General features: G+C 52.7%; 1 protein-coding gene across 1 annotated transcript; it reads right to left on the bottom strand.

The window, feature by feature from the left end:
• Positions 1 to 29: 29 nt before the first annotated feature.
• On the bottom strand, positions 30 to 27,661 carry WIPI1 (WD repeat domain, phosphoinositide interacting 1). The gene is made up of 13 exons (XM_079798559.1): positions 27,488 to 27,661; positions 22,610 to 22,692; positions 21,159 to 21,328; positions 15,475 to 15,571; positions 10,293 to 10,390; positions 9,535 to 9,627; positions 8,785 to 8,855; positions 8,082 to 8,189; positions 4,809 to 4,973; positions 3,974 to 4,081; positions 3,235 to 3,353; positions 2,724 to 2,824; positions 30 to 251 (listed from the first exon to the last, which is right to left on the bottom strand). The coding sequence occupies exons 1-13, from the start codon at positions 27,565 to 27,567 to the stop codon at positions 204 to 206; spliced, it is 1,341 nt and encodes a 446-aa protein (XP_079654685.1). The 5' UTR covers positions 27,568 to 27,661; the 3' UTR covers positions 30 to 203.
• Between the last annotated feature and the right edge of the window lie 319 nt (positions 27,662 to 27,980).

Genomic DNA, 27,980 nt, shown 5'->3' with positions numbered 1-27,980 from the left:
CCGTGTCTCCCGTACCCACAGGCAGCCGGGGCCGAGGGGGGCTTGGTGAGCAGGGAGCCACGTCCTGTGGCTTAAGCAGGCGGCACCTGGGATTCCTGCCCCCCACTCGGCGCCCACAATCGCACGCCATTCTTCCACCTTCCTTGTTTTCTCCAAAACCACCTGACAGGGGGGGTGTCCTGATTTCTGAGGCGCGCTTCTCATCAGGACTGCTTCGCTTTGCCCTTCTGACTTCCGCGGCACAAGATTATCTACCGGAATCAAAACAGAATGGCCTTACTCTCCCCAGGAAGAGGCGGCGGAGCAGGCTGCAGCGGCGGCAGGCCTCTGCCTGCGGGGTGGGCAGGGGAGGCTGGCACACAGGCCACAGGCCGCCACCCGTCTCCCTCGGGCGCAGGCGAGGGCGGCCCCGTTTCAGAACACGCTGACGGTATGGAAAATATTTGCAAGCGTACTGATATGTGTATGCGGGGGGTTTTAAAAAAGGCTCATCTTGTAAACACAGGCTGCTAAATCGCTGTTAAAACGTCAGTAAACGCTTGGCCCCAGCCCCTCCCTCGTGCCCACCAGAGGAAGCCTCATGTGGGGAAGCACGCAGACCCAGGCTGGCCGGTTACCGAAACCAAGCTCGCCCGCCTTCCTGAGAAGGGGCTGCGTCTTCCTAAGGGACCCGAGGCGATGCACTCTCTCTTCTTTCATTTCCCCGGAGCAAAGTAAACCCAAGGAGACGAGAGGGAGCATGCCCAGGGACGTGTCAGTATGTGTGTTTTAGAAAGACGACTCGTGATGACCCGCGCTCTCACGGCATCCGGGCAAGCCCACGCGCCCGTCTACAGAAGGGATTTTCCCCGAGCTGGGACCAGGATTCTCTCACTGTCCTGGGAGTTTCTAAGGAATGTGGGTCGCGGTGTGGATTCTGGACAGATATGTCTACCATCGGCATAGAAGAGAGGCAGGGAGAGGAAGGCGTCTGCGCATCTCCAGCCGCATGTGATTGCGGGGAAGGCATGACCGGGATGGGCCATGTTGAGAGCGCATCCCCGTAGCCGCTCGTGTCTCTGGTCCTTGTGCGGGGAGATGGGGAACCGCCTGCTGCCAGGTCAGTGTCTCGGAGGAACAGGACCCTCTCCTCCCCAGCCCCCGACGCTTGCCGGCGTCTGACAGCCGATCTAGGGAACCTCACTCGGTGGTCTCACTCAGGGGAGCCCCACATCGTTTTTTTAAACCATCTTTCCCTCCTGGGGCAGTGCCCGGGGACAGGCCTCGGGGCCAGCGCTTAAGCATCTCCATTGTTTTTGTTTTTACTCCAAACAAATGCTCGACCTGTGAACCTATTGTTTTATACAGGTTTTCTTTGGCAAGAGACCTCTCCTGCAGGCCGCATCTGAAGTACCTGATTCTGTAACTATAAGGGGTGGCAAGGTCTACTCTGGTAACAGTTAAGAATCGAATAACCTCTGTAGCAGTCACAGACTTTGACCGAAGTCACTGAAAGGGAACCTCAGCGTCACCTTTATGCCCAACTGCGTCTGACTTGCTCTGGTTCCCAGAAGATGCCACTTCGGGTAAATAACCACCAACTTTGGGTGATGGAAAAAAAACACCTTTACGGCTGGGTGGGGCTGGAGAACCCAAAGGCAAGGCACCTGGCACATGGGAGGCAGCAAGCCAGCAGAGGTTTGTAAATTGGTAAAAATTAGTATTTCTAAGAACCATCGCTCTCCACCCCTAAACTATAAACCTTCCTGGTTGGCACTGTGTCTGGGGGCCCTTTTTTTAGTGACTGTGCTTACTAGGTTGCCCTATGGACCTATGCAAGCCAGAAGCCAGACCTGCACGCCATCCTTTTGCACACCGAATCTCCACTGACAGAAAGTGCTGATCAGGAGACATCGCACACCAGGACCTGAGGGGCCCTGAAGCAGTGCCCAGTGGCCGTGGCTCTGCCTCCGGGTCACTCAGCGGACTCCCCAGGTCTCGGCCCAAGCGCTGCTCCTGTCTCTAACCGATTCCAGGTCCGCTACCTGGGCTGTTCTCGAACTGAAGCTCACAAGAGGCGTCTATATGTTGCCTTAAATGGAAGCTTGGAGAGTCAGCAGCGAAGGCGGCCATGGCCACCCAGGGAGAGGACCTGCTGTTTGCACCGGGGATGCTGGGAGAAGCCAAGCCCAGCGCCCAGCCAGCCCGTGGCCCTTGCTGCCAGGACAGGGGGAGCAGGATGCTGGGACCCCAGGGGAGCTGCAGGGGGGGGGGGCGGGGGGGGGGCCTGGCCGTGAGCGAACAAGGACTGTAGCTGCTGCCGCTGATCCTGGGTCTGCCCTGTCGGCCGGAGGGGGAGGGTCCGGCTCACCCGCCCGCAGAGCAGTGGCCCAGCCCTGTTAGATCACCACCTGGAGTCCAGAGACCGCAGCGTCCTGCGAAAGCGCCCCAGGAGCCTCAGGAAACTAAGAGTGCACCCCGCAGCCAAGACAGTGCTAAGGAAGCCAAGTCCAGGACTCGGGCCGGGAGGTAGCGAGCGAGGCCACCAGACTCCCCGGGTGAGTGTCCGTGTGGAGCGCCCCCTGCGGGCTGGCCTGTAGACCAGCACTCGGGCCTCTGGGCATGACAGGAGGGTTAGCTCTACACTAGCCGAGGGGGAAAGTGCCTGCGCCTCCTGCCCCAGGCGAAGGCTGCCCTCGAAGCACACAGACTGAGCCGCTCTCTTAAGGATTCCTAATGCTCACAGGGGGGAATTCATTCTCATCATCAAGACACACTGGTCCCGTGGCAAACTCGTGTTCGGGAATAACCTCTCCTCGGAGCGCCCCGCCGTCCTCGGAATAACCTGGAAACCAAGAAGGGGGCGTGAGAGAAGCCACGGGGTCTCCTCCTGCGCCACGACCAGGGCAGGACCTCAGAAAACGGGGGTGGGGCGGGGGCAGGGAGGCCACCTTTGCCCTGCAGGGGAATCCAAATCCCACCATGGATGGTCTCCGAGCCCCGAGAGGCGGGCGGGCGGGCTCGTCTCACCACCCCCCATCCCCCCGGGCGCCTGAACCTTCCCACTGGTTTGCCAATCCTCAGAGGCCAAGGGTTAACTTGTTAGGGAAACGAGCCGGTGCCGGGCCTGCCGGGTTCAGGGAGCTGCCAGTAGGGGCTCCTCCCAAGGCCTCCGTACGGTGGGGAGAGCGCGCCCTCCGCAGGCAGCGGTGAGGGGACGGGGAGGGCCCCTGCTAGCATGTCCCCTCGCCTCACCTGGCACCGTGGAGGCGGAAGATGCGCTTGGTCTGGCGACTGTGGCTGCGTAGGACTGAGGTAATGAAGGTCTGAGGTCATTTTCTTTATTCTCTTCCGTGGTTCCCGAGCCAAGCAGCCTAACGGCGGCAATGAAGAGGGAGAAGAGGAGCGGTCGTCACACATCCAGGAGCCCTCCGAGAGGAGAAGCACCAGGAAGCGCACGCCCGGCCACGAGTTCCAGCCCCTCGGCCCTGCTGCTGGGTCAGCGCGGACGGAAGGGACCTCGGTGGCCAGGGTCAACCATGCGACTCACAATGACCCCTTTTTCACGGTTAATAAGGGATTGGCGCTCGGCTTTACCCGGGTCACTCAGGCCAGGACTCAAACACGAGCTCGCAAGGAGTGCACCAGGGGGAGGGGCGTGGGCAGATCAGTGTCCTGTCCTGTCCACTGCAGGAACGGGCCCTCCTGTACTGGGTCATGGAAGTCACGAGGACTTTCCCGTTCCATTCGGGAAATATTTCTGAGCGCCCATCACGCACGAGGAGGGAGACGGTTGTGTGTCATACACTTTCCCAGAAGCGCACGGCAGGGTGAGCCTGACACGGGGCCCCACTCGGAGCGGGCGCCCCCTAGCGGTTTGCGCCGGGATTGCCGGTGGAGGAGAAAGGGAAGGGAGAGCACGGAAGATCAAGCTCCTCCTTGTTCCTGGCCCAGGGGTGACGCGACACAACCGGCTGAAAACTAGCAACCCCACCTGTGGGTCTTGATCAAGACACACTCTCCTCCGTCCTGAGGGTCCAGGTTGTAGATGTAGAGGTGTCCGTCGGAGGACGCGACCAACAGCCTCGGCAGTTTCTGGATCCTAAGAGCCAAGCGAAACGCGTGTCCTGGTTACCACGAAGGCGGGTCTCGGGCCGGCCTCCGACAACCAGGCCTCGCTCCCCCCGCCCGCCGCCGACTTCTGCCACCAACAAACCCTCAGCCCACTGGGCCCGCGTTCTGGGTGTCTGGCTGTTTCTTTGCATTCTGACCTAGTGCTCTACCTTGAGGATTAATTCTGGTCTTTGAACCTAATTGTGTGGGAGAGACAAAATGATGTGTGTCCACACCATTACTCCAAGAAGAGCTGTTACGAAAAACAAAAACAAAAACATGAGCTTACCTGAACGGGACGGCGTCTCTACCTTTAACAGTGACAGGAAGGAAATGAGTGGAAGGCTGGCTCGCATCTTGGCTGGCTAGCGTTACGAAATTTTTTAAGTGTTTAACTCCTGTAAGCTTCTTGGGTAAAACATCTGTCAACCCCGTAGGTGTCTGGGCCTTTGCACAGAATTATGTAAACACAGAAGCTGTTCTCGGGACAGTGTCGCCATAAATTCCCTTGCCAGCTTCCAGCTGCCGCCCGCGAACTCGTGTTATAACCAGGCAGCTGACGCGCGGCTGCAGGGGTGTGATTTCGCTCACCCTTCCTCTTGGCCTTCTTCTCGTTTCTTTTTATTATTATTATTTTCTGTGCATGTGTTTGGGGAGTTTGTGCTTTGGGGACATGAATGTGTCGCGGCGTTGAGAGTGGGTGGTGCCCTACGTACGTGGAGAGGGTGCAGATGTTCTTCTGTCCGGAGAAATTCAGACGCCCCGTGGCGAAGGCCCTGTCCTGGTTCATCATGTCTGACACCTGGGCGGGGAGGTAGTTGGAAGCTGCCATGAACATCTTCCCCATGTAGCCGCTCCAGGTCGAAGGCTCCTCGGGTCGGCTGGGGGAGCAACGCACAGGCAGAGGCGCCATGAGCCCGAGCTGCAGGCACGGGCATCCACGCGATGACCCCCACCCCCACACGCGGGAGGAGGGAACCGCCTCAGCGTGATGTCCTGCCCACCCGGCACAGCCCGGGACACCGTGTCCTGGCCATGCCGAAAGGGCAAGTGCCCCGTTGTCCCTCAGAAGGGCCATTACAAAGCTCTTAAGAGGTTCCCAGTGTTACACTTTCCTACATTAAAAACGTTGCATCTGGTGATTCGTCTGATTTCTAGGTTCCTGAAAGCGGGTGAGGGGAGGGAGCGAGATGGGATCGCTATCTGGACTCTGTAAACCGGCTCAAGCCTGCCCGCGAGCTCAGTGTGTGGCCTCGGGGGCCAGACGAGTGGGAAGGAAACCCCCCGGGCAAGACGCTTGGGTGGTGTTTGATTACAGCCCGGAGCACCCAGTACCCAGGATTCATTGTGGTGCAGAGCCTTCCGAGGGACCTGGTGCGCCCCCTGCAGTCGCTGAGACACGTGAGTGTGGACGGCTCACAGGCCCCTGCCTCGGCCCTGGCTCTGCACAGGGAACAGCAGGGACCAGGGTGGCCACGCCTGCTCCGAGGTGCTGGTCTGGGGGACCAGATCCTGGCGGGAAACACACACACAGCTCTGGGGTCTATCTCTCACTCTGTTCCCGGCTGGCTGGTGGTTTTTGGACAGACCTCTGGGCCCCTGTTCTCATCGGAAAGCCGGCCCTCCCAGGCGGACTGCTGTCGTCCCGGGCTCCCCCGCCCTCCCTGGAGCCCTGTGCTCAGGGTTGGGATTTACCAAGAGCTCTAGAGTCCAGGTCCTGCATTCACGGTGGAGACACAGCCCAGGAGAATGATGATAAGAAAACATGAGCAGTTACTGTCAGGTGCCACCTGAAACACCTCCCCGCCTGCCTTGCAGGGGTACGGTGGGACCCAGGGAGGACTGTGTGAGGTGCTCTACAAACGGAAATGTATCTCTTGGTGCAATTTGTGACTCTTCTGTGTGGTCCCCTCCTAGTCTCTCTGGCCAGTCCATCCTCTATCTTCTCAATGGACTGGTCTCCTGCATACGCTCCTGGGCACATGGCGCTCCCTCCTCAGGCACCTTCATTCCCAGAGGCCACCATCCCAGAGCCTCCTCAGTCACACCAGCCCCAGAGACGCCATCTAATAAAACAGCTGGGCTGCCCTGACTGGTTTGGCTCAGTGGATAGAGCGTCGGCCTGCGGACTCAGGGGTCCCAGGTTTGATTCCGGTCAGGGGCATGTGCCTTGGTTGCGGCCACATCCCCAGTGGGGGGTGTGCGGGAGGCAGCTGATTGATGTTTCTCTCTTATCGATGTTTCTAACTCTCTATCCCTCTCCCTTCCTCTCTGTAAAAAATCAATAAAATATATTTTTTAAAAAAACAAAAACAGCTGGGCTGTGTGCCAGGCGCTGTGCTAGGCCCTATGCCTACTTCCCCTGATTAGCTGTCCCAGCGAGGTGACCGTGGTGCAAATTCGAAGTGGGAACTGAGAGGAGGAGGGACTCTATCTCCTCCCTCTCCTCTGCTCCTGGAGTGGCTACGGCCTGTGCCATTACCGCCGACTCCACCACCTGCTTTCTGAGTGGGACTGAGCTGATCGCTAAGCCTTCGTGTTTCAATTTCCCTTAATGACACTTAAGAGAAGTGTCAGGAGACCCGAGTGGCCATCGTCCCCCGAGGAAGGTGCGAGCCATCTACACGGCTACTGAGTGGGATCTTGACCTTGGGAGGCGGGCTGGGCAAGGTGACGCTGCCACGCACGGTGGCTGGGCGGGAGAACGCCTCACAGCTGTGGTGCTTTTGAGTGTGAACGTCCGCAGGAGAGGACACGGGCACGCCCGCAGCACTCAGCCCCGTGAATTCACGCTCACGCGACGGCAGGCAGAATGCCCAGCAGTGGCCCCGAGACTCCGCCCCGGCCCCCGGACCTTGGCCCCGGACCTGACGGTGCTGAGAGCAGTGACGGCTAGAGGGCCCCGCTGGCTGCAGCGAGGGAGGTTACCCAGCTGGGCTCAATCGAATCACGTGCGCCCTTAAAGCACAGAGCCTTCTCGGCGTGCTGGCAGGGAAGGAAGGCAGAGGGGGAGCCGGGGGAAGCCAAAGCCCGAGGAGGAAGCAACACGGATGAGTCTGGGAGGACTTTCAGCTCCAGGTGCGAACGCGGCCGGCCACCACGGGGATGTCTGCCTCCTGAGACCCCGACGGAGCCCCCAGCCGTCTTGCCGACTGACCTACAGAACCGTGAGGTACGCCCACTGGCTGTTTTACGTTTGTGGTACTTGGTTATGGCGATAATAGGGCCCCGACTGCAATCTAACACATGCTCTCTATTGCCAACCTCACCCACGCCTGCCAGTCACACACATGGGCACTGACAGTGCTCACCTCGCACTCTGGGACGGGTAATGACAATGACTGCATTACTAGAGTTAGAGCAGGTGTCCTCAAATTATGGCCCGCGGGTGTTTTTACCGTTTTGTTTTTTTACTTCAAAATAAGATATGTGCAGTGTGCATAGGAATTTGTTCATAGGTTTTTTTAAACTATAGTCCGGCCCTCCAACGGTCTGAGGGACAGTGAACTGGCCCCCTGTTTAAAAAGTTTGAGGACCCCTGAGTTAGAGCAACTCAAAATATCAGCCTGCTATATCTGGTCAAACATCCCATTAACTCACCCCTAATGCCTGGGCAGGGCCAGACCAAATGATTTCGGGTGCGGGGACTCACACGACCCGCGGGCCGGATGTTCCCCACCCCTGAGGTCAAGGCGCTCAGTTAATCCCTCCAACAAGCCTAAGGTGTGTAGACGATGAATCTGTACCGAGTCCAGAAAGATTAAGTAACTGCCCCTAGACGTGAGGGTCCCTAGACGTGGCCTCCATGCGTTACACCACCGAGCCTTTGCTCACGCACCCTCGCCGCTGAGAAGACGTGACGAGTGAGGCCAGATTGTGGCTTTCCGAGAGAGAGGGAACCGCACGTGCTGTCCGTGGCCGCCAGCACAGGGTACTCGGGGCCCGATCCTCCCGCCAAACGGGTGTGCGACATCTGGCGCCGAGCTCACCTGTTGGCGAGGTGCTCCAGTTTGAAGATGTGCACTGTCTCGGTGTTGCTGGAGGCGCAGAGGAACTGCGAGTCCATACTGAAGGCCAGGGAGCTGATGGTCACGTACCTAGAACACAGAGCATGTGTGGACCGGCGAGCCAGGAAAAAACCAGCTTCGTGAGAGAACCACGTGTCCCCTGAGTCTGGGCGTTCTCACATCTCGTCGGTGTCGGGCATTCGCTAGAAACTGATGTTGGAGAGGTTCCTACAGGGTCACGGTCTCAGGCAGGAAGGAACGGGCTGCTCCTTCCGGTCACCACGGAGGTTTTCCAGCGGCCCTCTGCACACTGGCTGCGAACCCTACAGCCCGCGGGGTCCCAGACCATCACCCCTTCTTCTGTCCGCAGAAGGGGACCAGAAATTGCTTTTGGATTGTGACCCCCCCCCCCCCCGGCTCTCTCGTTTCTCCTCTGCTGGCCACACAGCGACACCCACCAAGCACTCTGGTGGCTGAACCCGTGTTAAAACGGCACCTTCGCTCTCAGGTGTACTAAGCAGTGAGCGGGCCTCTAGGTCAGCTGCTGAGAGAGCACAGTGCTGCCCCCTCTGGGCACAGAGAGGCGGCACAGAGCCGCCCCTCCCACCTCTCCCTAGACGGCTGCCGGCCGGCCACTGCAGCACTCCGTGGGCACTTTACAGCGGGTCTCACAGTGAGCACACACCTTTTCATTCCTCTCCGAAACTCGTAGAGCTTTTGCCCTTCAGGTACGGAGAACACCCGGATGACCGTGCCCTGGAAAAGAAAGCAGGTGGATGTTTCGTGCCATCCGTGGCTTCGCACAGACACGCCTCTTTAGAAGACGTGTTTGTATTGGCGTTGAACATCTGTCCCCGGAGAGGAAGCCCAGAGTGCTGGGCGGGGGGGGGGGCCTGTCTGTCTGCATATGTGCCATATAAGCAATTCTCGGGGCGCGTCTGTCTCCCTTTTCCCTCCCATCCCAGCCCAAGGCTCAGCGTGTGTTCGCTCAAACGGCTCTGGCTTCCCGGAATGGCCAGTCTCTGCCGGTCACGAGAGACCTGTTCTTCGTGGCATTTGAAAATTCAGCTTGCTCACACTCCCTGATTATTCCACTCAGAAGAGCTCAACCTCCTGCTAACGCGCAAAGCTTTCTGTTTATACTGCATTAAGGAGAGGCAGCCACTGTCTGTATCCACGACGGGCACACCCGCTTCTCAGTAAGGCGGCGAGTTTTTGTGCAAAGTATCTTGCCTCTTGCATAGCTCAGGCCTCTGGGCTAGTGCGTTAATAGAGGCATCAGTATGCCACACCACGCCTGATGGGCTTCTTCTGAAAGGAATTCTGAGCGGGCCCAGAGGCCCGTCGGTCCTGGTGTCACCAGGCGCGCGCCATCGATGGCCACCCAGCGAGCCCCGCAGGAGGAGAGCCCCGTGAAGAGGCTGGGCGCACTCACTTTCTCAGAAGCGCTCGCCAGCTTGGAGCCCGAGGCGTTGAAGGTGATGGCGGCCAGCGTCCCCTCGTGGGCCGCAATCGTGCAGACTGTTTTCTGTTGGTGGAAAGGAACAACGGGTATCGATGCCGGGAAAGAGGGACGATGGATTTCCCCTCCCTCTGCTTCCTCTTTCCCTCCGAGACACCCTCCCTCAGTTGCCCGTCGCCCGTCTCCCCTTCCAGCAGCCCTTTCACATGGAAGCTGTACACGTGTTCAGGGGTATCCAGACTCTGCATCAAGGGCCACGCGTTTGCATCCCTTGTCCTGCCCTCGGGAAGAGGGACACCCAGCTGTGCCTGGTGTGGAGTGATGGCGCAGTTGCGGGCCCTCCCCACGTGCATCTTTAGGGGGCTCCCCCCTGCAACGCTGCCCGCTCTGTGAAGCGTGGCAAGCGGAGGACAGGAAGTGTGCAAGCGCTAGGGCCATGCTGCAGCATGAGGCCGCCAAGCCCACAGCGGGCCACCAGCTGGCAGCTGGTTCCCCTGGCGCTGCAGCTGTCTGCCCTGGCCTGGCACGCTGCCTCCTGGCTATGTTGACTGATGGCTCAAGGGCAAATATCACTACTTTCTCCACACCCCAGCGCCGTGGCCAGAACAAACTCCCCCGGTGTTGCTTCTGCCCCTGCACCTCACCCCACTGCGACAGAGCCCGCTCACCACCTGCCACTGACCGCAGAGCCACGCAGGCGGGTGGGGCCAGCCCGGTCACTGCCAACTTACCAGGGAGTGTCCATCATACAGCACAATCTCGCCTGTGGTCAGGCTGCCAGGGTAAGCCACGTAAGAATTGGAATGGTTGATAGAGAGGGCACACAGACCTGGCAGAGAACAAACAGCAGATGAAAAAGCCCGTGTCCAGAGAGAGAACTTACCTGCAAAGGGCCCCTGAAAACGGCGCGCCTACACTGCCACCTCCTGGTGAGGGGAGGAACGGCGTGGCAGCCATGACCTGCCTGCTCTGGCTCCCTGCAGCCCCCTGGCGGGTACAAGGTCACTCTGGGCCCAGGCCTGACAAGGGACCACTCGGACCTTCCCAGTTCCGCTCTGGCAACCCAATTCCCCATCTCATCCGGGTTCTTTGCAATCCAAAATGCAATTTCAAGATCAGCCTGCCCAGCAGAAGGAAATGGGGGAGGGAAGACCAGGACACCAGGTTGGTTTGCATGTGGGTTCCCAGAGGGGTGGTTAGCAGAAAGGAGGTGAAGATCGGACTTGAGTACCAAACTGCAGAGTTCAGGTCTTATAAATGTGTCTGGTACGTTCTGAAGGTTTCTGAGTGCATGTGTTTAAAAAAAGCAGAGTTAATCAGAACCACAACGAGATACCACTTCACACCCACCAGGACGGCTATTACCAAGAAGACAGATAATTGGAACCCTCACACTGCCGCTGGGCAGGTCACGCGGGCCAGTGCTGGGGAGACAGCCTGGCCGTTCCCCAAAAGACTAAACACCGAGTTACCATCTAACCAAAACTCCCACTCCTGGACATGTCCCCAAGAGAAATGAAAACACAGAGTCACGTAGAATCTTGGATGTAAATGTTCACGGTAACATTCTTCGTAACAGTCAGAAGGTAGAAACAGCCCAAATGTCTATCATCTGATGAGTGGATGAGATGTGGTATATTTTTACAATGGAATATTACCTATTCTATATATATATAAAAGCCTAAGTGACCTGTCGACCGAATGACCGGTCGACTGGTCACTATGACGCATACTGACCACCAAGGGACAGATGCTCAACACACAGGATCGGGCTCCCTCCTGTCTGGATCGGGCCTGCGGGGATCAGGCCAAAACTGGCTATCCGACATCTCCCAAGGGGTCCCGGATTGCGAGAGGGCGCAGGCCAGGCCGAGGGACCCCACCGATGCATGAATCTGTGCACCGGGCCTCTAGTTAATAAAGAGAAATGAAATACTAACATATATATACTAGAGGCCCGATGCATGAAATTCGTGCAAGAGTAGGCCTTCCTTCCTCCGGCTGCTGGCACTGGCTTCCCTCTGGCACCCGGGACCTGGGCTTCCCTCCCAGCCCCAGCTTTGTCCAGAAGGACGTCCAATCTAATTAGCATATTATGCTTTGATTATTATAGATATTACAATATGGATGAACACTGAAAATACTATGCTAAGTGAAAGAAGCCTGTCACAAAAGACCACATATTGTATCATCCCACTACTATGAAATGTCCAGAAGAGATAAATCTAGAGACAGAATGCACATTAGGGTTGCCTAGACCTGGAGGTATGGGGGCTGATGGCTAAGAGGTATGGTGTGTGTTTTTCGGCGGGGGGGGGGGGGGGAGATAAAATGTTCTAAAGTCTATTGCCCTGGTGGTCATACAACTCTTTGAATACACTGAAAGCTATTGAATTGTGTACTGTATATGGGTGAATCATATGGCATGCTAATTATATCGCAATAAGCTGTTAGGAAAAAAACAGGCAGTGTTTTAAGACTATCTATCTGGCAGAGACAGACAGGGGACATGAGTTCAAGATCCAGGTCTGCCAAAATAATGATTCAGTATTTGTATATATTGCAAAATAATCACAAGTCTAGTTAATATCTGTCAACATACAGTTACAATTTTTTTCTTGCTGAACTTTTGAGATCTTATCTCTTAGCAACTTTCAAATATGCAACACGGCATTACTCACTGTGGTCACCATGCTGCATGTTCCCAGGACATATTTTATAACTGGAAGTGTGTACCTGTTGACCCCCTTCAACCAATTTTGCCCCCCACCCCTCACTTCCCTCCTCTGGCAACCACTAATCTGTCCTTTGTATCTACAAAGTCATTTTTTAAAATCCCACATATAAGAGATCGTACGGTTTTTGCGATATTTGTCCTTGTCTGCCTGACATCTTTCACTCCGCATAATACCCTCATGGCCCATCCGTGTTGTCACAATGCTAAGAGTTCATCCTTCTTATGGCTGAACAGATTCCGTTGCACATACACACCACATTCTCTTTATCAGTTCATCCATCGCTGGACACTTAGGTTGTTTCCAGATCTTGGCTATTGGGAACAATGCTGCGATGGACATGGGGTGCAGCTAGCTCTTTGGCAGGTGATTTCATTTGCTCAGGCTGTATTCCCAGAAGTGGGACCGCTGGATCACGTGGCAGCTCTACTGACTCTCGGCTGTTTGAGGAAGCTCCCTACTCCTTTTCACAGTGGCTGTACCCCTGACACTCTCACCAACAGGACACAGGGCTCCCTTTTCTCCACGTCCAGCCACACTGGTTACTTCTTGTCTTTTTGAATAAGCCATTCTAACAGGTGCCCTTCAGAGTTTTACGTTCAAATCGAATATCTCAGGAAGGAAGACAGGCTTCAACGTCTTCAGCTAACATGGCCCCTCCTGTGTTACCTGGAGGAGAATGACATGGCCCCAGATTCTACCAAGAAAGGGGCGGAGGGGAACGGCTGGGGCAGGGGCACGCTGGCACAGGCCCACGTGTTTGACAGCTGGGCTCTGGGCTTGCTTCTGTGCCGACCCATCTGCCTGTAGCCAAGGGGTCCTGCACGCCGGCCCTCGCAGACGAAACCAAGGCCCCCACAAACGCTTCACGTTGAGTTCCTTCGATTGCCTGGGGTCCAACCAGCTGTGAAGCCCCCAAGGAAAGCACGAAGTCTTCTGTTCCTGTCACAGGGGCCGCACAAAGCCGTTTAAGGAAGGAAACGAGCCTTTCCTCTGATAGTATTTTATAACAGAAAAGTGATCAACAATTTGCAGAGCCCAGGAAATAGGAAGGAAGAGGAATTCAGCCACCATCCTAAAACCCAGAGGTTTTTCACCGTTCTCAACATGTGAGCACATTTCCTTCCACGGGAACGAGGTTTTGATGTTTGACACTGGACACACATTTTCACAAATCACTGTCAGCTGTGATTTCACCCGGCGGTGTGGCTGTAATCCTTCCACAGCCGGAAGAGAAGGGCCTGCTATCACTTCAAGAGCCGGTGGCATCGTCCGCTGGAGGACAGGGACGTCCTGGGATTCTAAGCCACCGGCGTCCTGGGATTCCTAGTATGACACGTCCAACTTCACGCAAGTTAACGGTGATTGATGACATGCAGTTCCCTCTGGGCTGACGTGTGGCCCGGAGCGTGCCTTCCCGTTTTCAGACACAGAAAGGAATCTGTGCTTGCAAATGCGCTGTTTCTGCACATGAGAGCCAGCTCGCGGCCTGCAGCACCATTTCCAGAGAGAGGGCTCACTGGACAATGCCCACGGCTTTGTCCTGTTAGACACACTATGGGGGGTGTAGACTGACCCCTCGGTACCCCGTACACGGTTGTGAGATCAGCAGCACAGCCGAGTCCGTGGCTCGCAGACCTGTCCAGAGATTTCTGCCCTCCACGGCTCGGCGCACAGACTGCTGTGCTGGCAGGAAATTAGCTTCGAGCCCCGTGGGGCCTACCTCTTTAGAGGAAGCAGCCTGCAATCTCCGACACAACAGGAACGGGCATGACACAAACACAGACGAAGAGGGAGGAAATTTACAGCCACACATGCTGAGCGCAGAGCAGTGGAAGGACATGGTACGTGCCACTGATTCGTGGTTCACGTGGGCAGCGTGCATGCAGAATGTGTGCTCGAGCCATGAGACGGGCGGTTCTGTCTGCCTTGTGGACATGAAGGTCTGTGTGGATCAGAGCCAGTGTTTCCATCTTTGGTGTTGTTCAGAAAATCTGTTAGAGAATGAGCAGATGAAGGAGGCCACTGGCCTCAGGATTTTACAGTCGTGGTTCTGAGGTTCAGAGGCAGCGGATGGTTCTGGAGTGGGGAGCGGTCATGTCATGCGATGCTGGGGTGCACCCCAGGCTGGCGCTGGGCTAGTGAGACCCTAGCGGGCCGCGTGTGATGTGGGGCAGACGTGCCATGGCTCTCACTCCCTGCCCCCAGTTAATCCTCCGAGTAATTCTGGGGGTGGGGGTGGGGGATGATCATTATCACCTCCATTTTATTAGTGGTTGTTGAGAGGATAAGTATAAATTTCAGGATTTGAAGAACTCCTGGACATTCTCTCCAAAGGATGGCAAAGGTGTAATAAGACACACTGTGGCCTGGCCAGCGTGGCTCAGTGGTTGAGCGTCAACCTATGAACCAAGAGGGTTTGATTTCCACTCAGGGCACATGCCAGGGTTGCAGGGTTGATCCCCAGTGTTCGGTGTGCAAGAGGCAGCCCATCAATGATTTTCCCTCATCACTGATGTTTCTATCTCTCTCTCCCTTTCCCTTCCTCTCGGAAATCAATAAAAATATATTTTTAAAAAGACACACTGTGGTTGTTCAACTTGACCCTGGCCTTTCAGAAGGAAACGCTAGAACACTGCACTTCACAAACTTAAACTGGGAAACTGACTCAACAGCGTCCCATCCTGAGAAGTTCGGGAAGTGCAACGTGGAGATTTCTCTGTAACATAACAGAACATATTCTTTGCGGTTCGGCTTGTCTCTCTCCTAGTCACGTAGACATACCAAGTCAAAACCTGCTCTTAATTATTACGCCTACTCTGTGCTGAGCAACCACAGAAAATAATTAGGGGTAAACACCTCTCGGTAACAGATGCATGGAATCTCCCACGCGTCTACCTTAAACGCCCTGACACATTTGCTGAGGACGGGCCCAGATGAAAGGAGTTTGGGGGGGGGGGGGGGGGGGCAGGCGGCCGTGAGGGCCACACAGCCTCTTGCAGGGCGCACAGCCTGATGTACTTGAACCTGCCCCCATTAAAACACAGCCTCGGGGTAAACACCATGAAGACTTATAAAGCAAAACAACTTCAGGTTCTCAAGATAGGCGGAAAGATGGCTTGTGAAAGGGGCACCTAGACATGAGAGGAGAGGGCACCTATCTCGTTCCGGAGCTCACCTGTTGGGTTTGCGGGAATATCCAGGATGGTCTTCAACAGCTTCATGTCTTTGATGTTGTGGATGTAAATGGACTCCTCCAGGCACACCAGCAGCCTCTGTAACCACACAGACAGGTCACTGCATCGAAAGGGGACCGAGCCAATCGAAACCAAGTCTGACAGAGGAAAACTCTGGATGATGGAATTGAAGATGATGTTTATGTACGCACACGTGCACATGCACACACACGTATACACTAAACTTTTTAGTCTGGTGTAGTCCCATTTGTTTATTTTTTCTGTTTCCTTTGTCCAAGGCAATATATCAGAAAAAAGATTGCTACGACAAATGTCTGCGATTTCACTGCCTATGTTTTCTCCTAGGAGTTTTAGGGTTTCGAGTCTAACATTTGAGTCTTTAATCTATTTGGGGTTTATTCTTGTGTATGGTAGTAAGAAGGTCATGCACTTAACTGTCCAATTTTCCTAGCACCATTGTATGTTTTTGTCTCCTTTGTCAAATATTAATTGACCTTAAAGGTCTGGATTTATTTCTGGCGCTTTCTACTCTGTTCCATGGATCTATAGGTCTGTTTTTGTGCCAGTACCATGATGTTTTGATTACCATGGCCTTGAAGTGTATAGTTTGATATCAGATAGTGTGATTCCTCAAACTTTGTTCTTCTTTCTCAAGATTGCTATGGCTGTTCTGGATCTTTTGTGGTTCTATATAAATTTTGGGGATATTTATCTAGTTCTGTGAAATATGCCATTGGTATCTTGAAAGGAATTACACTGGATCTATAGATTGCTTTGGGTGGTATTGACATTTTAACGATATTGATTCTTTCTATCTATGAACACGGTATATGCTTCCACTTATTTATATCTTCTTCAACTTTTTTTCTTCAGTGTCTTATTTTTTAAATTAAATCTTTATTGTTGAAAGTATTACATACGAGTATGTCCCCTTCCGCCCGCCCCCCTCCCCCCATTGACACCTTATAGCCCGCCCCTGTCCTCTGCCCTAGGCCTTCACCCATCTATTGTCTGTGACCAAGGGTTCTGCATATATGCATACAAGTTCTTTGGTTGATCTCTTCCCACCCCCCCACCCACCTCCGCCTTTCCTCTGAGATTCCACAGTCTGTTCTGTGCTTCTCTGTCTCTGGACCTATTTTATTCATCAGTTTATTTTGTTCATTAGATTCTACATATGAGTGAGATCATATGATACTTGTGTTTCTCTGACTGGCTTATTTCACTTAACATAATATTCTCCAGGTCCCTCCACGCTGTCTCAAAGGTAAGAGATCCTTCTTTTTTACTGATACAGAGTATTCCATGGTGTAAATGTACCACAGCTTTTTTATCCACTCATCTACTGATGGGCACTTGGGCTATTTCCAGATCTTAGCTATGGTAAATTGTGCTGCTATGAACATAGGAGTACATACATTCTTTCTGATTGGTGTTTTAAGTCTCTTAGGGTATATTCCTAGAAGTGGGATCACTGGGTCAAACAGTAGTTCCATATTTAATTTTTGAGGAAACTCCATACTGTTTTTCTTCAGTGTCTTATACTTTCCCAAGTACAGGTCTTTTACATCCTTGGTTAAATTTATTCCTAAGTGTTTTATTTTTTGATGCAATTATAAATGGGATTGTTTTCTTAATTCCCCTTTCTGATAGTTATCGGTATATAAAAATGCAACTGATTTCTGAATATTTATTTTGTACCCTGCTACTTGACTGAAGTCATTTATCCATTCCACTAGTTTTCTGGTAGGATCTAAATTTAGGGTTCTCTATATACAGTATCACTCCATCTGCAAATAATGACAGTTTTACTCCTTCCTTTCCAATTTGGATGCCTTTTATTTCTTTTTCTTGTCTGATTGCTGTGGCTAGGACTTCCAGTACTATGTGGAATAAGAGTGGTGAAAGCAGACATCCCTGTCTTGTTCCCGGTCTTAAGGGGGACACTTGTCGTTTTTGCCCATTGAGTATCACGTTGGCTGTGGGTTTGTCGTATATGGAGACAGGCTCTCTTCCCTCTTGTGCAGACGTAGATTTCTTTGCTCCCCAATCTTCTGATTTACCCCTCTCCAATGAATGGTCAGATGTTAACTTATTTAAACTCTCCTGCAGACCTACCTTTGTGCACGCCCTCCAGCCTCGGCATGGGAATTCACCCTGTCCCCCTCCCATGCTCAGCTCCACTCCTTGGGGATCCCCCTCCCCGGTGCCGTAAGACCCTTCTCTTCCTCTTCCAACGAGACCTGTCAGGTTTGGAGCCTCTTCCCCATAGCCGTGCTCTCTACCCAGTGGAAACAGGCCACAGGGTTAACGTGCTGGTGTGTGAGGAACTGGATGCACAGCTCAGCACAGCTGAGCCGATGCGGGTGATGGTGAGGAGCTGCTGGGAAGAATTCCGCATCTGGTAGCTCTGGCCTCACTCTGAGCCACCTCCTACCTCTGCTCACGCCTGACTGGCGGCCCTTGGGGCCAGTGGTTCTCGGACTTGGATGAGGATCTGAGCGCCCAAGGGGCCAGGCCTGGGCTCTCCCCAGAGATTCTGGTTCGGGAGGTGGCTCGGCCAGTGCCCCAGGAGGTTCTGACGTACACCTGCGTCTGAGAACCACTGTTGACGGAGCAGACCCTTTTATCCCGGGGGACAGAACGTGGAAAGGAAGGTACCTCACACACTACAGAAAAGCAGGAGGCTCTCCTCCTGGGAAAACCTGCCTTACTGTTTGCCCAGTAAGACTCCTCAAAGCTCAGAAAAGTGGAGACGAATACTTGAACCAAGCAGAAAAGCAGAAAAAGAAAATGTCATCATCTTCATCTTAACGCAGGCTCTGTGGTCACAGGTCTGAGGCTGGGTGCTGAACCTCCAAACTGATGACAATGGAGTGTTTCTCCGTGGAGCACATATCCTCCGATTGCCCCAGTCCCTGTGCCTTTTGCCAGCACTCACCATGGTGTGGACTCTCTCACTCTATGCGTGTTTATGTCCTTAGGTTTCTGATATTCTCTGGTATTCCCCTCCAGCCCCGCACCCAGTCCCCAGCTCTCCGGGTCCTCCACACACGCCTCCTGCAGAAACGGCCCCTACTGCTAGTCTGTCCCGTCTGCGTCTCTTCCCACCGGCGCCCACAGCACCGTCTGCTCTGTGGCCCACTTGGCCCACGTTCGGGTCGCCCCCGTGTGGGCTGCAGATGAGAATTAAGCGGGAGGGGAACGGACCGAGAACACGCAGAGGGCAAGCGGAGGCGCTTTGTCCCCAGTTCACGGGACAGCACGCTTCTGGGAGGGCAGGAGCCTGGAGCTGGCTTCCTTTCACAGCCAGTTTCCAGCTCGCTCCCTGTCACTCCGACTCTCGTGGACTTCTCGAGGTTTTATAGTTTAATAACCCTTTTAGCAATTAAAAGTATTTGTAGCGTCTGCTCCCGAGCACCACGGACGTAGACTCGGCGCCCGAGCCTGGATGCAGATGCTGCATCTGTGCTAGGGCCCTTGGCATCCAGACGGAGGTTGAGAACAGGTGGCAAAGAACCGTAAACGCTCGCATACTGAAGTGCATCTGGGTAACCGCCTTTCTTCCGTTGAACACATCTCCTCAATTAAGTGCCAGGGGGGGATCACATCACTAAAATATCACAATTACTAGATATTCTTCCTTTCTATCTATCTGAGGGAGCTGCCACCGCCACCTGGCAGGGAGGGGCTGCAGGAGTTGCCTAAACCAGAAGTTAAGGCCCAAACCTGAATGTTTTAAGAAAAGCAAACCCCAAGCGCTTCCCAGACCTGTTCAAAGCACCTTCTTAGGAGCAGAAATGTTGGCCCTGGGTTCACATTAGCTTGGCCATTATAAGCCAGGTAATTCCAGGTGCATTAATGTCCTTTGGAAGGTGGGGGAGGAAAGCCTTAGAGGCAATGAGTGTTATGCTGAGTGGGGTGACTCTAACCGTCAACAGACTGTGTCAGACACTTGAATAATCCTCCCTTGTCCCATTGGCTAATGAAAATATCAGAGAGCAAGTAAGAGAGAAGTTATACAAAGACATGCCATAGATACTATTGGAGAATTCCGATCTTTCCAGGACATTTGCCTAAACCCATGGCCGGCAAACTGCGGCTCGCGAGCCACATGCGGCTCTTTGGCCCCTTGAGTGTGGCTCTTCCACAAAATACCACGGCCTGGGCGAGTCTATTTTGAAGAAGTGGTGTTAGAAGAAGTTTTAAGTTTAAAAAATTTGGCTCTCAAAAGAAATTTCAATCGTTGTACTGTTGATATTTGGCTCTGTTGACTAGTGAGTTTGCCGACCACTGGCCTAAACAACCTTAGGGAGACAATCGGCTATGGAAAAAGGATAGTTAATGTTCCCACACTGGCTACTCCTACACGCAGAGGAAAAAACAAGACAGTTCGACAACAACATTGAACGTGCTCCCAACAGACGTCAGAGCGAGCACCTGAGCCAAGCATTGTGCTGAGAATTAAAAGCCTTCAAGCTGAAAACTCTCAAACTGCCTTTTCCTCTCTTGCTAAGAACCCGGGTTTATTTTCTTCTTTACTCCGGCTCCTCTTTGCGTAAAAAATAAAATAAAATAAAAATCCCCGTATCCTATTTCTCAGGTCAGGCTCTTCTCTGCTTTTATGCAGGCTTAAGTGGAGAGTCAATGAAAATATTTGATCAACTCAAAGAAATAATCTCTTCCTTACCATAAACTTCAGAAAGCACTCTGCCTCACTTGTTTAAAAAAGTTAATCAGCACTTCGTCTAGGTGCAAAGACAGGAGAGACCCTTGTCCTCGGCCTCCACCCTCCTGGGAATGTCTGCCTCAATGGACAGAGCTGTGCGGTCAAGCAGAGACTGTCCCTGTTTGTTTATGGACCAGGCGGTCAGGAAGCAGACATCTGTGGGAGATTTTCCTACCAGGCATTCACCATCTTTCCTACCAGGTCTTACAGCAGTGAGCAAAAACAGATACGGCCCTGCCCTGCTCCTAGGATGTAGAATCTAATAATTCGACGGAAACTCGGCTAATACCTCAACCACTTATTTAAACAAGAACGGATATTTTTCAAGAGAAGGTGCTGCATAGTTGAGATAAGAATAATCCTCCCTTCAACCAAGAAAACACTACAAGAAAAATCTTTAAGGGTTAGCTGGGCGGAAGAGACGTGGAAGCCCGAGGACCTGGCCCGCTGGGCAGTTTTACTGACGGGCTTCAGAGCCACCCCAGGAGGGCCACACGCTGTCCTCAGGAGCTTCCTTCCCAGAGGCGTGACCGCCAGCCTGCAGCGAATGCCACCATCCGGGACCCAAACCAGAGAGGCGTCCCTCTGTGTTGAAGGTGTCCCCGCAACAGCTCAGGGTTTCAGAGCCAGAGGTCCGCCCAGCCTGCCCCCAGGGGAGGGCTCACCTCGCCGGTGGCCAACGTTGGAGAAAGAACAAGAGGCAGGAGGACCAGGGAGGACCCGCCACTGAGACAAGCGCATGGAGTAGACTCTTTACAGGAGCCCCGTAAAGGGAGGCCTGAGGATGAACAGGCCCAGTAGAATGTGATGCTTGTTTTAGAGGCATTCCTCTGGAACAACAGCCCTCTTCCTCCTCGGTCCCAACGAGCAGAAGCCTTGCAATCCGGAGGGATCTCCACCCCCCCCACCCCCACCCCCCCCCCCACCCCCGCTTACCTGTCGGTTCAGCCTTATGGACAAGATGTTGCTGGAGTAGCTGTAATTACAGATCTCCGTGCCTTTCTTAAAGTGATAGACGTTCATCTGCCGCGGCTTTGTGTGACTGACCACCACCACCAGGCTGCTGGAGAAGAGGCGCTCCACGATGTAGACGTCCGGGATTTCATCTGGGAGGGGAAGCAGCCGAGGTTACCCGGGTTCCGGCCTCGGCCAGTTGGCCAGCGTCCTTTAGGGCCTGCTGACTGGGCACCCTCCATTAGCATGCATTTGCAATGCCCCCCCCTCCCCCGGGGGAAGCTTTAGCCACTTCCGAATGGAACAGTTCCAAAGCCCTTTCACGTATCTAAAGAAGATGCTAGTGACCAGACACCAAGTCAGAATTTCCAGAGTCCCCCCTCCAGGGCCCTGGGGTGCCACTGTTTGCTCTGTGAAACATAATGAGGGGTGTGGGCCATCTCAGCTACCCTTCTCATTCTTTGAGGTTTGAAAGAAGTGACTGCTTTGTCGGGAGCCTCTGCCTTCAGAATTCTTGTCCCTGTTGCTACGAGGGGGACCACCATGGGGGGCAGCTTCACAGAAAAACCTGTACCCCCTCCCCATCCTGCTATGCTCCCTGACAATTTCTGGAATCCCTTTCCTGTTGAAAACCATCTGGACGTCAGTGTTATGACCAGGGAAGCGCCTCTGTACTCGGGAAGAAGGTACATTAGTGGGCCTCCGAAGAAGACTCTTTTCCTAGGCATGCCTTTCTTGATCTTGGGCAAGTCCCGTAGGGAGCCACCCAGGACAGATACAGAGCAAGTTGTCCATGAAAAAGGCATAATAAAAATAACATTTCACAAATAAATTAGGAGCCCAATATATTAGCTACCAAACCACTTTCTTTCCAGGAAATCCAAAGATTATATTCTTCACTATTATGGTGGCATAAACTATTACGTTCCCTGGGAAGATAAGAGAGTCACATTTCTAAGCTGAATTTTTTTTTTAAATATTTTACTAGCAGTACGCCAGCATCTTCAATATGGACTATGTACATGGGGTTGTATTGCTTTATCAGCAAAGGACATACTTCCATGGCTGAAAACATTACCAATATTCTACAGTGCCAATATAATGGGGGGGAAATCCTAACTGATCTTTTGCTATGACAACTATAAAAACTGATGGCGGTGCATATGTGTATATGAAAAATTGTCAACAGTAGGGTTCCAAGCAAGGGATTTCTTAATATAAAATGTTACCTAAGCTACTGCTCCATCCCACCAAGTGCTTCGCTATGGTTCTGGTTTTAAAGCAAGCGAAGACATTGATTTATGTTTAACCTGAGAAATACTGACTCAAGTTTGATGGGTAAGGGAGAGAAAGGCAGACAGCTCAGGAGTAGCACGGATTAAAATCCAGAGGGAGGATTTGGCGTCCCTGAGACCTCACACGCACACACTTACTGCTGCCATGGACTTGGTCCAGTTGCTCCACAGAACTCAAAGAAAACAGCTTATAACCGGCTTTGGTTCCAATTGCTAGGGATCTGTGGGAGATAAGGAGAGCCTGGGAATGACCACAGGTACTGAGTCCCAACCACAGACGTGAAGACAGACACCCCTTTCCCCTCTCACCTCATGGAGACAGATAAACCAACATCTTCAGGTGCTTCAATATGGGGGGGGGGGGCGTTAATGCTTTAATGACATTTTCCTCTCTTTTTAAAAAAAACAAACATGTTTTTATTGATTTCAGAAAGAGGGAGGAAGAGGGAGAGAGAGCTAGAAACATCAATGACAAGAATCATCGATCGGCTGCCTCCTGCATGCCCCACACTGGGGATCGAATCCAAAACCCGGGCATGTGCCCTGACCGGGAATCGAACTGTGATCTCCTGGTTCATAGGCCAACGCTCAACCACTGAGCCACACTGGCCAGGTGCTATGTGGTAACTTTCTAACTTGGTGAGGCACACCTTGTCGGGTGGGCAGGCATGGTAGAAGGGATGAGGTTAAAGACAACTACACACAGAAATGTGAAATGGCTAAGAGACATGAAACTTCATGGGCTCAACCATCAAATGAAATGGCGAACTCGCCAGACACCATGCTTTCTCAGCTGAGCAGAAATAGGAAAAATGGGCTGTTCAAGACTATTCACCATGGTGCCATCCCCAACACAATCAGGGGTCTTCTGGTTGTGGGAGAGGTACTTTACCAAGAGGTATGTCATTTTTTATTCCCTTGATGACTTTTTTTTTGCTTAAAAAGGAAATACATGTTCCTAGTAGGCAAAATTTAATAGATGCTTCCTTTGACCACTTTCCATGAAACTTTCCCAGACACTTTATACCAGTGGCTCTCATCCCTGGATGGACATTAAACTCACTTGGGAAATTAAAAAAATATATGCTGATCACTGTCCACCCCTGCTCCCCCAATATGCTCTACAAACTAACAAAACAAAAACTAAATGCTTATCTGGGACAAGGTCAGCTAAAAAAAAAATCTTGTTTTTAAATTTTTCACTTCTCAACCCATAGATAAAGACAGAGTGTGAAGCCAGGTTTCCTTGGCCTCAGGATGAAGGCAACTGAAAACGAAGCTTGTTTTGTTCAGCAGCGGGGAATCCCCATCCAGCTCTCCCCTGCTTTGCCCCTAAGACTGGAGTGATGAACCGAATCGGACACACAAGATGCGCAGAATAAGCAGTCTGACCCTGAGCACTTCCATCCCAGGAAAATGGAGTGTCTGAGCTGAAAGGGACCTTAACATGGGCCTCAGTGGACCTCAAACTTAGTCCAACTTCCTCATTTAAAACAAGCAGATGAGCCCGGTTGGTATGGCTCAGCGGCTGAACGTCGACCCAGGAACCAAAAGGTCCCGGGTTGGATTCCTGGTCGGGGCACATGCCCGGGTTGTGGGCTCGAACCCCAGTGGGGGGCATGCAGGAGGCAGCCGATCAATGATTCTCTCTCATCCTTGATGTTTCTATCTCTCTCTACCTCTCCCTTCCTCTCTCTCTAAAAATCAATAAAAATACATTATTAAAAAAAAAAAAAACAACAAGAAACAAATGAAAAGGTGAGATTCGCTCTTCACAGAGCAGCCTATACTAAAATAAGCAGCTAGCTCACTGCGACAAGGCAGGTGGCCACGGCTCTTGTTTCACTCGCCTAAAAAAGAGAAGGTCACATGATTTTCTCTGGAATATATATTTTTTCCTACCCAAACATTTATTCTTCCCTGGGACTCATGGATATGTGACTCGAGTCAACTTGTAATCAGCGAGGTAAGGGCTTCTGTTCCTTAGCCCTCCAACCTGCCCTGTGGCCAAAATGGTGTTGGCCCTTTGCTTCAGAGTATGAGTAGGTTTGGCATCTGTAAACACAGCCTTAGTGATGACCGTCAGCTACTGAAAAGGCAAGCCAGCAGCATCTTAAACCTTCCAAATACACTCTGTAGTGTTTAGTGTTTTAAATGTTTTCACATACACTTTTTCACATACAGATAGACACATTTCGTTGTAAACAGAGGTTTCTAAAGTTTTCAAATAACAAAACAAAAAAAAATGTAACTAGAGTCTTATAATGTTAACCAAAAGATCTGGCAATTTAAAATAATTTTTAAACATATGCCCTGCTTCCTGCACAGAAGAATTTTATATATGAGAAAATGGCAGGGTGGTCACTATTTATGTTGTGAATGATTAATCAATGCCTACAAACATCTCTGAATCAAAGAATCCAGACGAAAACCTTATTTTATCCATAAAGCCTTTTTATAGAAAAAAAAAATTCTCATCCCCTCTCATGGGCATAGGGTTTGGGACACACAGGTCTCTCCAATCAAATGAAAATATGCACCCAACGTGTCCAGCCCAGGGCCACGCAGGAAGCGTGAGTGAAGGAGAGCCACCTTCACCCACCTTCCCCAGAAATGTTAGATCTCAAACTCCGACTACACTTAGAGGAAAGACACACCGGTAACCCTAAATGTGCTCGGTAAGGGGCTCGACTCATTTTAAAATCCACTGTCATACCCTCTGTGCTCAAGACAACTGACGGTGACAAAAACTTTTATTTATAGCGAGACGGAGCTGCCCCGCAGGGCCTTCATCCAAAAAAACAGAACTGACAGTAGGGACTAAGGAAATTAACTTTCCAAGCACCCTGCAGATCTGAAAATAACATTCGTATCCCACGGCTATGAAAGCCTGGACTTAACTAGAATAAAGATTAACATGACTTGCCTTAGCCGGTTTGGCTCAGTGGATAGAGTGTCGGCCTGCAGACCGAAGGGTCCCAGGTTCGATTCTAGTCAAGGGCATGTTAGCTCGGCTGCAGGCTCCTCCCTGGTCCAGGCCCTGGTCAGGGCTCGTGCAGGAGGCAACCAATCCATGTGTTTCTCTCCCATCAATATTTCTCTCTGTCTTTCCCTCTCTCTCTCTAAAAATCAGTGGAAAAATATCCTCGGGTGAGAATTAAAAAAACAAAACACGATTGACATTACTTTAATTTTTAAAAAAGATTAACATTACTTTAATAGGATCTAGCCCTGTGGCTCAGTTGGTTGAGCGTTGTCCCAGGCACCCAGAGGTTGAGAGGTCGCCAAGTTTCATTCCAGGTCAGGGCACATGCCAGGGTTTCAGGCTCCATCCCCAGTAAGAGGCAGCCAAAATCGATGTTTCTTTCTCTCCCTCTCCTTTCCTCTTTCTCTAAAATCAATTTTTAAAAACATAAAAAAATAATCTAATAAACAATGCTATAAAGCAGAAATTAGCACATTTGCTAATAAGCAAAATAACTCCTCTCCTTAAACTGTGTTCAATTAGGAAGGAAAACACCCAGGCATTTCAACAGCCATCCCCTCTTGCAAAATGTTTCTTACAAAACATCAGAATTTTATCTAGACTATCATTTTTGTAAATTGTGCGTCTCAACCATGAGTGAATCCTGAAAATAATTCAGGGAGTCACAAATGGCTTTTAAAAAGGAAACAGAAAATACCAGAGGGGATTCCCCATAATAAAGGTAAACACCATTCTGTGATGCACTTCTTAGTGGTATTACTTGTATATGGGTATGGGGTGATGTTGTAATATCTATTTCTTATTGTGGGTTATAGTCAAAGAAAGCGTCAAAGTCACACCTCTGACCAGGCTGCCCAGCAACCAGATTACAGGATCACACATACAGTGTTTTGAACAAAGACATACTGTTTGGCATAGGATGTTTTTAAACAGAAAGACAAAGGGAATGGAAGCCAGAATTGCTTATGGTACATCATGGCCTTAATTACACCACTGAAGGTTCAATATTAGCACAGCCCAGTCGCAGGCCAAAAGCACAAGCCCGAAGCGGACTCCAAACAAGAACACAACAGAAACTGGTACAGCAGGAAGTGGGAAACCGGGGAGAGGGCGTCCCTGCCCGATGCGCTGGGGGCACATTCCAAAGAGGTTATTCCATATGGTGCCCAGGGCTGGCATCTGACAACTCCATGGAAAAGCGGGAAGGAAAAAAGACGCATGCTTTCAAGGGACCGAATCCTCCGGGTGCCTGAAATACAGTTCGGTAAATCCCAGCTCTCTGGCCCAAGCCCAGACGTGAACATCCAGGTGAAACATGAAAAATCCACTCAACAAAGCAACAGGGTGGAGCTCGGAGGACGGGCTCGGGGACTCGGACAGGGCGACTCGGCCTCGCTGGGCGGCTGTGTGGCGACAGCGAGCGAGCGGAGGGAAAGGGTTCTGACATCCAGAGTGGGCCGGCCAGATGCCCCGCCGGGGCTGGGACGGGGGCCGGCCTGGCCGCAGGGATAGGCTGCCTCTTGGTGCGAGGCCCTGCCCAAATGCCACGTTGAGATGCTCCAGGACAAATGGGAAAGTTTTTCCTGGACTCCCATCTTCCTGGGCCCAGCTACCACGCCTCGGGTCAACTTGCAGCCTGCCCCTCCCCTCCCATCTCCTTTGTTTTGGTCTCTGCCCACTCCTTCCCCAGACCCCCACTTTGGTCACCACCCCACCCCCATTCCCTAGCTTTCTTGGGCTCTACTCCCCTGGCTCAACTCTCCCCTTTCACCCTCGGCCAGCCCCTCCTGGCTCTCGACCCGAGCAAGGATTTTGGGGGCCGCCCAAACCCCCCCTGCTGGGGGAGGAGGGAGGGAGAGGAGGTGGCTACCTAGACCCGAACCAGTCGGGGACAGCCGCCGGCCTTCCCGCCGCCGGCCTCTTGGGGCGTAGGCCCGCGCCTCTATAGCTACAAGTTGCAGACAGGACAACACCCCCTGGTCGCGACTTTCTGTCCCCCACTTCCCGGCCAGGCAGGCTCCGCGGCTTACGTGCAGTCCTGGTTGAAAGAGAAGCAGCTGAGCGCTGCTTCGACCCCGCCCGCGGGGCCGTCCGCGGCCTCGGCCTCCATCGGGGGCTCGGCCCGGGGAAGCTGCAATTCCGAGCCGGCGACGGCCACCTCAGCAGCCCGCTGGCGCCGGCTCTGCGGGCCGGGTCGCCAGCCCCTCTCCGCCCCGGCCCCGCCCCATCCCGCTTCGCCCCACCCCTCCCGCCAGTGCCGCCGATCGGGGCAACTAAGAGGGCGGGGTCCTAACTTCAGGCCGCTATTGGCCACGAGCCCATGCTGCCGCGCATCTTTGGCCAATGGGAGACGGCTGTGGGCGGGCCTGCCTTGCTGGAGATCCGCCCCCAACTCCGTGACGTGGCTCGCCATTGGGCGAAGGCGCCCGACGCGGCGGCTGCAGGCCACGTGGTCGTGTTTTCATCGCCAGAGCCGCCGACCAGCCGGGAGAAAGAAAGAACAAATGCAGCTGCGGCCCGACC

Source organism: Cnephaeus nilssonii, assembly GCF_951640355.1.
Source record: "Cnephaeus nilssonii genome assembly, chromosome: 19".
Lineage (NCBI taxonomy): Eukaryota > Metazoa > Chordata > Mammalia > Chiroptera > Vespertilionidae > Cnephaeus > Cnephaeus nilssonii.
The sequence above is the reverse complement of the archived record's forward strand: the minus strand, read 5'-3'. Positions and strand labels throughout refer to the sequence as shown.